General features: G+C 36.8%; 1 protein-coding gene across 1 annotated transcript in view; it reads right to left on the bottom strand.

Moving 5' to 3' along the window:
* Positions 1-13431, bottom strand: part of MAP3K13 (mitogen-activated protein kinase kinase kinase 13) — a 131531-nt gene that overhangs the window by 13481 nt on the left and 104619 nt on the right. Inside the window, exons 5-8 of the mRNA XM_015599944.2 lie at positions 12925-13116; positions 9516-9674; positions 7673-7831; positions 7099-7207 (exon numbers count right to left, since the gene is read on the bottom strand). Coding sequence (XP_015455430.1) covers positions 7099-7207; positions 7673-7831; positions 9516-9674; positions 12925-13116 — 619 coding nt within the window. The remainder of the gene's footprint in view (positions 1-7098; positions 7208-7672; positions 7832-9515; positions 9675-12924; positions 13117-13431) is intronic.

Genomic DNA, 13431 nt, shown 5'->3' with positions numbered 1-13431 from the left:
CAGTTTCCTTAAAGTACTGGCCACCAGAAACATCACAGCTGGCATACTGGCTTTCACCTCTGGAAGTCAAGATAGGCGGCTGAGAAAGACTGGTCAGATATAATAGCTCCGATAACCATATGGACAAGTATGTGTCAGTGAGAATATAATCATCTTTACAATTGGCACCAGGGTTCCTCTTAGGCTTTGTTTATGGAAATACCTTGAAAAAAAATATTTGTAATAGAAGACCCAAGGGGCACAAACAGCAGAAGATAGGAATACAAACACAGGGAATTATACAAGAATTTTGGAGTGAGGGAAGAACAGAAAAAGAAAAGAAGGAGGATGAATAAAAATAGTGTGGCTAAACAATTTACTAAGTAGTCTGACAAAATTTTTAGGATAGGGATAGATGTCTAATAGGTGATTTAAGTTATTTGAAATGTAAGCCTCTTCCCATTTCCTAAATCTTTAGTGAAGTCTCTCGACATTCATCCTGACTTTGGATGAATGTTTTTGTTTCCTTAGAAATCAAGGAAAGGTGCTGAACTCCATATTTGCGTCAATGATACGACAAGGATAAAGGAGCAACCACAAGATAGAAGGAATGGGGGCCAAGAATTTTAGGAAGGCAGAGCCAGAGTGACCATGAAATTATAAATCTTGAGGAATTCACAGAAATGTTAAGACATTAGGCTTTCCACAGGTTACGGAATTTCAAGCCAAAATTTTATCTAAGTTTTAGGAGGCAAGGAAACCTCTGTTGTAATATAGTCTATGGGCAGTTTCTAGAAAAATAGCTAAAGGAGATGTTTCTTCAAATTACATATAGACTACCATCTTAATGAGATTAAGATAATTCCAGTGAAGGTTAGATCTGTAACTAAATGTTTCTTAATTGTATAATCTCCCTTTAAAACTATTCCATTACCTTTAGATTCAATTTAAAAATGATCTGTCTAGATCATGGAGAAAGTTATGCTTAAGTAATTGTGAAATTACAGAAAGTTTCTCCCCAAATTTGCCATTTCTCATTTATTTTTATAGAGGAAGTACTGTAATAAGTATCTATATATTGTAATTATTTAGAAGGTGATTATCCTGCTTATTTGTTTATAATATACTAGGTCTTCATATATATATATATATTGACTGACCATTGGAGAAAGATTTCTGTCAGTCGGTTGACTTTTGGGCACCAAACCTGCCAAACAATGCCATCAGAAAGCCAAGATCCAGAATGTGCTGTCCATTGTTTGGTAACAGTCTTTAGCAGTATCTAAGCAGTAAATACAGGTCTGGTTGAGCCCCAGGTAATCCTGTTCTCTCACTCACCAGATCAAAGTCACGAAGTAGGAAGAGTATCTGAGCTTTAAGAGGCTAAAAGCTGACAATCAAGAGTTATTAGATCAAAAAAAAAGATAAGGGAGAGGGCCAAATTTGGGCCTTAAAGCGTCCTCTTTTGTGCAAAAACATGTCAGTGGATTCTAGAACAGTACTTAAGGGACCAGGAAAAGGACTACCTCCCTCTGGTGGTGTGGAATCAAATATCACAGATTAATTCTTCTTTAATTGTAGAGGAAGTAAACCTCCTGATATCTAGCTTAGAGGAATGGAAAACTTAAAGAGAACCCTCTGAAAATTAAAACCTGTTAAGAAAGCAGATTTCCAAAAAGAAGTTCCCTCCTGTGAAGAGAGAACACGATATGTGGGAAGATAGCAGGTATGGATTAATAATGTGTTTCCCCCAAAGGTATCGCGTCACTGGTAGATGTTAATTTTGGAGTTCTATTACACATACTTAGAATCTTTATGTAATAGGAGTTCCAACTGGCACTTAATCTGCAATGTGGACATGTGTGGGCATATCTGAAGAAATGGAGGGTGGGCAGGCCTGAAGCCAATCTGCACAGAGACTGAGGAGCCTATGACAGAAAACACATGTCATAAGAGAAGGCAGAGTCCTGCATGAACTTGACCTACAACAAAGCCACCATCATAGGAGTAGAGGGGTATTTTCCATTGTTTCACAAAAATACCTATAAAACACTGGGTTTTATAACTAGCACTGCTCTGTTACTTTTTACAAAGTGTGACTCTTCAGGGAAAGGAAATGTTTATTGTGTGAACAGAACAATGTACAGCTTTGGAATCTTGTGAAGTCCAGAGCTTCAGTGACAGCAGGAAATAACAGCTCCTGGTGGGTGATGGCAGTGCCTTAAGGATATGACAGCATCCAATGGATGCCAGCTGGGGCCTATAGTCTTTTAGCAGAAAACAGTGCTAACCAATAAAGTAATACCCAGCAGATGCTAGCCGGGAGATTGCTGTGTCTAGCCAGAGTCGGTGAAAAGCAGAACAGATGTTGTTAATATGAAGTCATTTGAGACCTGGGAGTAGCGGCTGCTTCACAAGGTACCCAGGTCTTGTGGAAGCAGGTAAAGAAAAAATCCAGTGGAACTTGGGTACCACCATCAATTGGATTCTTTATGTCCCAGATAAGGCGTGGGAAAGGCCATAGCATTTAGATTTTTGTCTTCTCCAGCCTTCTGGTTATTTAGTCAGTAGACTGAAGCTCCTGCACTCAAACCTCGCTTCTTTTCTCTCCCATAATATAGGTGTCAAAATGAAGTCGAATTAACAGATGAATGGATAAACAAAATGAGGGGCTATCCATACAGCAGAATATTATTCAGTCATATAAAGGAATGAAGTTCTGACACATGCTACAACATAGATGAACCTTAAAACGTGCTAAGTGAAACAACAAAAAAGTATATGATTCCACTTAAATGAAATATACAGAATAGGTAAATTCATAGAGACTGAAAGTAGAGCAGAGATTACCAGGAGCTGTGGGGAGGAGGGAAAGGGAAGTTATTGCTTAATGGGGTGACAAAAAATTTTTGGAAATAATAGTGATCGTTACACAACACTGCAAATGTAATTAATGCCACTAAATCGTACACTTAAAATGGTTAAAATGGCAAATTTTATATATATTTTACCAAAACTTTTTAAAAAGTAAAAAAAGACATTGAGTGAGTTTCAGCCTTGCTTGAGGAGCAGAGAAGCAGGATGTTGGGGGATGATTAGCAAGAAATCATAGATTCTGAGTCAGAAAAGACTCAGACATTAAGTCCAGCTCTTGATTGGCACAGAGTCCTCTTTACTGCCTCCCAAGGAAGAGCCCAGCCTCTGGCTAAGCACCTACTCGCTCATGACTAGATTACTCTTACGGCAGCATTGTCTACCCCTATAATGAGCTCAGTGTCTTTGCAACTCCCCCAAACTTCTGGGTGGTCACAGTGGCACTCAAAAGGAAAGCAGACTGGCGCAAAGGCAGAGGGTGGTGGAAGAGTTTAGGAGCAGGGTACACGACCCACCAGCAGCTGGGATCTGGGACGGGGCTAAAATGTTTTCTAAAGACTGGTATCAAGTGTAATTGAATACCAGGAGGAATAATTGCCTACTCAGAGAAATGGGTATTGTCTAGGAACGAAGCAATAGCTTTGGCAGAATCTAATATTGTACTGAAATTAGTTGCTTTGTTCATCTGTGCTATATATGCTGCACATCTTTATACATGGGCTGTTGATGAAAAACAGATGAAGCATTTTCTCTCAGGAAGGCGTCAGCTGGGCTTCAGCAGCACTTTTTTTTAATATATACTAGTTTGAGATAGAACCTAATTTCTTTCAATTTTTTATTTTTATTTTTATATTAGTTTCAGGTATACAGTACATTGGTTAGACATTTACATAGTTTATGAAGCAATTCCCCCGATTACTCTATCTTCCCTCTGGCTCTACACTTAGCCATTACCTTACAGCTGTCTGCATTCCCTATGCTGTACTCCCCATCCCCGTGACCCTCTATCAACTACTAATTTGTACTTCTTTAAAACCATATGGACAGACCTAGAGGTGATCATGCTGAGCGAAATAAGTCAGAGAGAGAGAAATACTATATGATTTCACTGATATACAGAATCTAAGGAACAAAAAGAACAAACGAATCAGCAGCACTCTTGAGTGACAGTTTTGGTGGCAGGCAAAGACCAGTGGTTAACAATCATTGACTGATAACTGATGTTAGAGGATTTTGTCAGCAGGCAGGAGGAGGTGAGGACTCAGGTACGAGACTGCTACAGAAGAGCAAAACCATGTGCTAAATAACCAGTTTTTCCCCACTGGGGTAGTGCAAAGTCAAAACAATGAATAGGAGTTCCCCAGCTACTGTCTTATCCATTTCAGGAGTTCATCAGAAAAAGTACCCAGAATGTAACAACCAAAGGAAGCTTAATTTTTGTAGCTTTGGGGGAGGTGAATAATTTCTTACAATTGAACAGTTCTTTACAGTTTACAACACACTTGCATTTTTGTTTCACTTGATCCTCACCCAAACTCCACCAGGAAGGGAATATGTGATTTCTTCATTGTTTAGATGAGTAAGCTGAGGTTTAGAGAAATTTAGTGACTTATCCAAGATCACAGTATAGGTGTTTAGATTCAAGCTCTGTTGCTTTTCCTATTACCGCACTAGCTAGTTCATAAACACTGGATTATTATTAGCCAGAGATAGTCTGAATTTCAGACCCAGAGACAAATCAGCTTGTAAGTACCTGAAAATTCTAGGAACTAGAAAGAATAGCAGATTTGGGGCTATTTAAGAAGATATAAAATTTTACGTTGGGAGAAAAATACAGAATTAATGAATATTAAAAGGTGTCCAGTGTACTAAGTTTTTCTCCTCCCCTCTTCTCTTCCATTCCGTCTCTTCTCCCTTTTATATTTTTGCTCCAAAAGAATCTTTTGTTTTCTGAGTTCAATTTCAGTGCTGTATGTGTTGGTAAAAATGAATTCGTACAAGTGAGGATACTGACTCTGGGTGCTGACTTGCACTTTGCATACGGTGGGGGTACAGAATATGTTGCCCTGGCATCAAAAGTGATATTCTGGGAGCACTTGAGAAAATCTTGAAGTTTTCCAAATGTATACAGTTACACTGTCTCAATGGCTTGTGACTCAGTACTTTCGCTAAAAACTGCTTTACAGAACTGTGGTACGTACAGTTTTATTGTAAAGGAAGCAAAGCTGTGATTGCAACCATATCCTCAAGTTTGATGCTCACTATTGTTCTCTTTCGTTTCACCAAAGGGCCTTAGTCCTTTTCTGAACACTAACAGCGGAAGCTACAAGACAGATTTCTTTTCCAGTGCCTCACACCTACATATGTATAAATAGATAGATAGGCAATAGTTTTAATAGTTCTAAAGGAATTTATCTGAATGCATATCAAAGTATATAAGAAATGGCCTGAAGTCATCCTCTTATTTCCTCTAAAATCAAACACTTTACTTACATAATTCCTCAGAAACACTAAAAAACTATAGCAGCAAGCCTGACTATTTAAAGACACAGTTGTGGAGAGAGCTAAGTTTGTGGATTGTAAAGAGTGTGCTGGAATTCCAGACAACAGGATAAGAATCTCTGAATCATCATTCCTTAGAAGCTGCCAAAAACCCTTATGCCTTTATTAAGATACTCCCCAGCATCCGATGGGCAGAGTATCTGTTTATAAGACACCTGAGAAGCATGTGCTCCAAGCCTTGGGTTGGGGCAGGTAGTAAAACATATTGGAAGCCTTGCTTAACTCCCAGGATGATGCCTCTCCCAGTCCCATACTCTTCTCAACGGACTTTCCTGGTAGGTAAACTTATCACCCATTAGAGATGGGGGGCTAGGAGGAGTACATTGAGACCCACTTTTCAATAAAATGTCTTCTCTGAGAATGAATCTTTGAAATGTTACTGGAAGTCAATGAAGAAATGGAATTCGTCTTATAAAAACACATTTTAGAAATATAGTAACATGAGTGAGACAAAGCTGTATGAGAAGAAATTAGGTAATACTGTGGTTAAATTCTTCAGGCATAAAGCTGTAATTTAGGATCATCGTATTATTTCAAAAGCCATAGTTTCATCTCATTTTACTCCTTTTGCTATTGCCTGGGTCTGGTAGGGATAAGGACCTCATGTATACATATCTCCTGTCACTCCCTCTCCAGGTTGATAATGGTTAGACTGCCAATCCTCACGAAGTTTACAGCATTTTTGCTTAATATTTACAAATCTTTTCCCTCTCTGCACCCATGCCTTTACAATGTGTTATGGCAGATTCTCTTATCAAGAAGTGAAGTCTATTTCTCAGTCTGGGTTGGCCTGTGATTTGCTTTGGACAATGAGACATTAGCACACATGATGCACACACAGGCTTGAAAATCAGTTATGCACTGGGGCTTGCTCTCTTGTTGCATTTGTCACCCTGAGAACACCATGCGAACAAGCCCAAGCCAGCCTGCTAAAGGATAAGAGGCCATGTGGAGGAGAACCGAGGTACTCCAGCTAATAGCCAACCAATTGCCAGACTTGTAAATGAGGCCATCTGGAACTTGCCAGCCTCTCAGCTGACCTGGCAACTGACTGCAGACATGTGAGTGAGCCCAGTCAAAGCCAGAAGAAGAATCACCTAGCCCAAATTTCCAGCCCACGAAATTGTGAGCTAAACAAAACCTGATTGTTTTAAGCCATAAGTTTTCGAATGAGTTGTAATGAAGGAAAAGCTAACGGATACATTAAATTATATTATATTTGGTGGTACCAGGTAACACTTAAAGTTTGAGAAAAGGTTCTCTCTGGGCCTAATTCTATCATGGGTTCTCTCTGGTATTTAATGTCCCTCCTCTGTACTTAGTTTTTCTACTTGAAAGAAAGTAATACTTTTGTGAAGTTCAGTTATAATTCTAATTCAAATATATGTACATCACAGTTTCCATATCTTCGTTTCCTCTTTTCTCTTCAATGGTTTCACCAGAACCCACTATGAGGATCAGATTCTGATACACATTCTTTTCCGATGAGATAATAATATATAAGTGCATAAAAAACTCCAAAGTGTCATACGTATGAGGTAGCATGGTTACTGCTTCACAATGAATAGAGTAATATAATTATTATAAGAATTAGAATGGCTCTCTTCTAAGAGTTACTTTTTCTTATTGGTAGTTCCCTGTCCGCCTGGTTAGTAGCACCTGGTAGAAAGTTTCCAGACTTACCTGAGACTTAAAGTAAGTTTCCTGTGGCGTGGCAAGAACATCCGCAGATGCAATGTCTAAATGCATGAGTGTCTGCCGAAAGGAAGGTCGGTTGCGAGGTTTACTTTGCCTAAAAGTAAAAAAAAAAAAAAAAGACAGCTTGTGCATGTCAGAAGTTATGTCCAGGAGGATAAAGATTTTATTCTACTTTATAAAAAAATGTCCAATTTATGAAAACCATTTTTGACTGCATGCATTGGCTATATCTCAGGCAGTGTTGATGTACTGACAAACAAAAATTAAATATAATTATGATATACTTCTAATAAGGAAATGGAAATCTCTAGGATCAGTGATCTGTTTGATGATAATAGTCCTTTAGTGCTGGTAAAGTAATAATAGCTATCCTTTAGTAAGGCCTACTATTTCAAGATATTCAAAATTCTTTTTTATAAATAGTTCCAAGGTTCTCAGTCTTTACACTACCAGGTGATTCCAAATACACAGTAGAGACTTCCTCGTAGTTTTAGAGAAGTTTTAAATCTGGTTTTGGGGAGAAAGTAAAAGAGAATACTAGAAGAAATATATTGCTTACCATGTCTGTTTCATAAGGATTTTGAATCCATCAGGGCAAGTGGAAGGAACTGGAAGATGCAGGCTATTGCTTCCAACACCCCAAATAATGGCTGAAGAGTCTACATCTTTGTAAGGGATCTCTCCTGTCAGCAGCTCCCAAAGCACCACTCCAAAAGACCTATCGTAGTACCGGGAACATGCACAGAACACATTTCTCAAAGACCGATTTGTATTTTAGTTGTTTATTAATTTTTAATCAAATGTATACCCAGTTTTAAAATTTTAATACTGCTACAAGAAAAACAGAAACAGCTAGGAAAGCTCTAAAAAAGTAACCAATTCTATCAGATATTAAGACGTAATGTAAGACTTCATTAATTAACTCTGGTGTATGACTAGATAGCCAGACTAATGAAATGGAATAGAAATCCAGAAATAGACCAAATACATATAGGAACCGAATATATGATAAAAGTGACATAATATCATGGAGAAAGTGATTATTTAATAAATGCTGTTGGGACAACTGGGGGAAAGATTAAATCTATACTTCCTCTTACATCAAGCTAAATTCCAAACGAATCAAAGATTCAGATGTGAAAAATGAAACCATAAAAACCTTGAAGAACACATGGGAAATTGAAAAAAAAAAACTCTTAGAGTGGTGAAGGCTTTTCTAATTATGAAATCCAGAAGCCATGAAAGGAGGAATCGATAAGTTAAACTGTACTTAAGAGAAAATCTGACATGGGAAAAAAAGTCCACCATAAGCAAAATAACAAAATGTGAAAAGTACCTCTAATTCATATATTCAAGAGGCTAATCTTCTTAATATATAAAATACTCTTATAAATTGATAAGAATAAAAATCAGAAAGCTTAGCAAAGGATAAGAATAGCTCACAAATAAGAAATTACAAATGGCTTATAAACATGGAAAAATGTACAACCTTTTTTTTTTTTTGGTATAACCTTTCTTATAAGAGGAATGCAAATTAAAACTGCACTCAAAATACCATTTTTTTTAACCTATATGGTTAGCAAAAATCCCAAAGTTTGTCAGTGAAACTGAGAAAACATTCTTATACATTCCTGTTGGGAACAAAAATTGGTATAATCCTTAAGGAAGACATGTTGGTAATAATTATCCTAATTACAAATGAACCTAACACTTCTACTTTATCTTTTTTACTTTGGTGTTATATACAATATTAACATTATTTTAGTTTTAAGTCTCAAAATTATTAGTTGCCAATTTAAGAAAGGAAGAAAAGCAACTACAGGGAAATATACTGTTAATAGCAAATATATTGTTAATATAAGATTCAGAGGAAAAATTGATAAAGATTTTTAAAAGGCCAGAAAAAAAAAGAATAGCCCAAAGGGGCCATTTAGTAAAAGGACAAACAGCCCTATATGCATCAAATAGGTCTAAAGCACATGATTGTATCACATCAGTAAATCACTGATACATATGTCAGTGATATATATATAAAATGGTGTTCTGAGTTACCAAGCATAGGTAAACTTTATTTAATGTATTTTATTCAAGAAGGTGAGAATTATGTAATACATTTCAAAAAGACTTTTACACTAAATGGTTGTTTGAAGTAAACTTTCTGTTTTATAGAAAGGTTAGCATATTCTTCGAAGGTCCCCCGAACTGATGATTTACTGAATAGTCACCCTAATTCCTCTCCCAATCCTTCTTACCAGATACCATCGTAATGGGTAGTACCTCAGCTAATAGGAGACTGCAAGCAACCAGAAATGAGTAACACTAGAGAATCGTTTGGGAAAGTAGAGGTGTTGAAGGAGGAAAGTGCTAATAGGATAAAAGTCGGCACAGATGGTGCTACTCACCATATATCCACTTTTTCAGAGACAGGTTCATTCCGTATCACCTCTGGAGCCATCCATGCAACTGTGCCAGCGAAAGACATCTTGGTACTTTTATCACTGAGTTCCTTAGATGTACCAAAATCTGAAATTTTTACTGCATCTGTGTGAGTCACTAAAACACTTCCAAAAGAAATAAAGAAAACATCCAAATCGTTAGTCCTAATGAAAAAAACATGACTCAAATTGGCAAATGAAGACTTTGTTTGCTGGTCTCTACCTTGTAGCATTCAGCTTATGTGTTTCAATATCACTAGGACATTAACTACACCCTAGAAACAGCATCGTCATTCATACTTGTGAGGCAGCATAGCATAGTGGGCCTTTACACCTGGGTTTATCCTGCCTCTACCACTTGCCAACTGTGTGACCTTTGCCAATTTACTTAATTCTTTTAAGCCAGTTTTCTCAATCTGTAAGACTGAGACAATTCAGGTCACATTATTTTGTCCCAAAATTCAAAAAGCTCTGAAACCAGTGTATAAATATTTTTTCATATGTATAAAGCAAACTCACTTTATTAATCTCATTTTGTGTGACTACCGTGGGTTTGGCTACAGACATATGGATGTGGCTGATTATAGGATACCACCCCAGTCTTCACTGGGGACGTAATGTCATGCGCTATGTTACCTTTCTAAAATCATCTGACTCCAAGAATTTTGGATAAGGGATTATGGGCCCATAATAATGGCCGTATAGAATTTTCATTTGAATTAAATGAGATAAGTAAAGCACCCATGCTCCATAAATACTGGTTTCCACCCTTGGCAGTCTCAAACAACCCACTAAGAAAAACACTTTTTTAAAAAACACTATTTAAATGACGGCCAACTAAAATCATGCATGGGATCATGACACTAGGGATTTGTTACCTTAAAAGGCTGATAAGTATCCTGGGATTCCACTAATGTTGATGAGGAAAAGCAGAAATAAATTTAAGCTTAAGTAGATTCACACAACTCATGTTTTAATTTTCAAGACAGTCATCTGAAATGTGACCTGGGGTGAACTGCTTTTGCTAGCCTTAAGGAAGAATACAATCTGGTACCAGTCAAATCCAGCATATTAACATCCTCACACACTAGACTAAGTCCACTTTAAATAACCTGTTTAGAACTTTAGAATGTTAATGAGTTAGTGTTTCAGAGGCTTAATGACATAGAGACCTATTTTTAACAAAGAGAAGGCTTAATACTCCAACAGCACCAGAATCAAGGTGGTTAGAAAATAGGAAAGTTCTCAGTCTACCTCTTCCTTTTTCTGTTTCATCCAAGGGCTTCACATTTGCCACCCTCCCACCAATATCAAATAGCTCTCTATTTACCAAACAGCTAAGTGCTTATAATTGCTTTAGAATACCTTCATCCACATCCAACCTCTGATTTTGCATCTGATATGTAAGATTCACATAATTTAGGAATTTTGATTGGATGATGTTAGTCTTGGTGAAAATGCATAAGGATTAAAAGATCATGGGATATCTGAGATGACTGGAGAGTTGATGGTATCATATACCATGAAAGTCAGAAAATGTGACAAGCCCCTTTGGTGGGGGGTGGTGAGAAACACTGGAAACTTCCCCTTCTGCCTCTTTGTGCTGCTCATTATGGGACCTGCTGGCATGATGAGAGGGAATGGACATGGGAGGAGACTAGAGAAGATACGACATTGAAGCTTTTGTGAAATCTTCTCTGAGACAAAGTTTGGGTCACGTAGCCTAAAGATTTAATGTAGGTAATAAAGTTTCTTTACAGCAAACCAGATTGATCTTTGCCTTCTCAAACTTTGGCACCCAAAGAGGCCAAGGCTTCTGGGGTATCAGGGTGATACTGAAAACAGGGGGGAAAGTTTACTGAGTAACCAACTTACTCTAATGTTTAAATGACAGGAGTTAAAGAGAGTAGCATGTGATTTTATATATTCTAAAATTTCCTGACTTCTTCCTTGAAAATTAATTCTCAAGGAATATAAGGTGGTTAAAAAAGCGACCAAAGAGACCTTCAGCAAGAATTTCATGTACGGTGTGTATGTAGTGAATGACAAAAGCAACAGGCTGAGTTAAGAATGTACACAAGGAATGACTACCATATAATAAAGTTATTTGCAAGGAAAGCAGAAGATGGTTGTTCAATGAGCTAACGGCTATAATAAATACTGTTGAGACTATGGTGGTAAATAACAGCTGCTCTGAAGTTTATAATCAAGGACTAAATTTGTGTCTTCATGGAAAAGAGGCAGAATTCCTTGTGAATTCTTCACCTTCACATGAGGTAAGGAGCAGTGAGGTAGGGAGCAGTGGTCTTTGGTCCAACAGTTCTTGGTTCAAGTCCTAGCTCTATAACTTTGGGTTCCGAGCCCTAGTTTCTCTTGAATAAAATAAGAATAATGATACTTGTCACATCTATCCCACACAGTTTTTGCCAAAATCAAAGCAGACGTGATAATGGATATTAAGAAAATGTTGTAAACCATAAAAGCACTATGCTTTTTGATATTCTTTAATGCTTTTTAAAAAAGATGAATCCTCTGCTTCTCTATACTAAAATGTGATGAGAAATAATAAAAATAATGTTTAAAAATAGAAGCTACATTGAAATATACTGTTTTATCAATTCCTCCTTTTCTTTATGCAATTTGGGGAACTGAATAAACACTCCCTTCATGGTGGTTATCGGTAGGAAAGGAGCCATTTTGAAAACGGAGATTACAAGAGATAGCTCTGCTTCTCTTAAACAACTAGTTTCCATTTTTCTTATGGACACTGTAAACCTTATAACTAATTATATCTTTCTTTGCTTAGACTCTAGGAAGCTCAAAACCAAATCTGTAGTCTACGTTTAACAACAGTACAGACTCTTATGGTATATATTTTGTGAACGAGCTTTAGTTCTAATGTTATTTTCTCTTTGCCTCTGTTTCTTAATCATTCTTATTCATTTTTATCCTGTTGTTTATATTTTTGAAACTCCTTTAAAAAATATTTTTGCACTATACTAGGAAAACAAGCCTTAAGTGAGGAAGTATGGCATTAATTATTCAAGATGATGTAAAGTGAGTACTTCAGACGATAATGAATTTTGTTTCATAACTGTACAATTAAAAAGCAACAAAAAGAGAAAACTAGTATCAGGTGCTTGGATATATCTTCCATATAGGTAAGTAAGTAGGTCAATAATAATCCAAAAGATAAGCAAATAGAATTACCCACTGTGCTGATTCAAAGTGAACTAAAAGTATGATGTCTGAAAATATCAACTATGGTTGATAGATTTCCTCATTTCAAAGCAATAAAACAAAATGGCTCACTTAGGTGATGTGAGATCACCTAAGTGATCACCTAAATTTTTTAAAAAAATTTAAAAATACTCACTTAGGTGATTTGAGATCACGATGAATAATTTTGTGAAGATGCAAATAATTCATTCCACTTGCAATTCCTGTGGACCAGTCTACTAGCAATCGAGGCGTGATTTTCCTACCAGCTCGCAAAACCTCATAGAGCTGTCCATGGGCACAGTATTCCATGATGATGCAATAACATGGGGCCTGAGTACAAACACCCCTTTCAAGAAAACACAAACATATACATAAATACACACATAGATATAAACATACATGTATGCACATTTATATTTTAGGACTAGTTAATAAATTTCATCATTAAGACCAGTTCTCTATATAAATTATTTTTAAAAAGCATATAGATAATTGGTCCTGAGTCTTAAATTAGCATTAAAACTTTTCTAGTCTACACGTTTCTCCATATGCACGTAGACAATGTGAATTTGTTTTGTTCACTCCAGATATCTATATGCTGTGTGATATCCACTGCTTTTGCAGTGGGACCATTTCATTCTGGGACAAAGAGCACTCTTTC

Source organism: Pteropus alecto, unplaced genomic scaffold (genome assembly GCF_000325575.1).
Source record: "Pteropus alecto unplaced genomic scaffold, ASM32557v1 scaffold88, whole genome shotgun sequence".
Classification (NCBI taxonomy): domain Eukaryota; kingdom Metazoa; phylum Chordata; class Mammalia; order Chiroptera; family Pteropodidae; genus Pteropus; species Pteropus alecto.
This window is presented reverse-complemented; position numbering and strand designations above follow the sequence as displayed.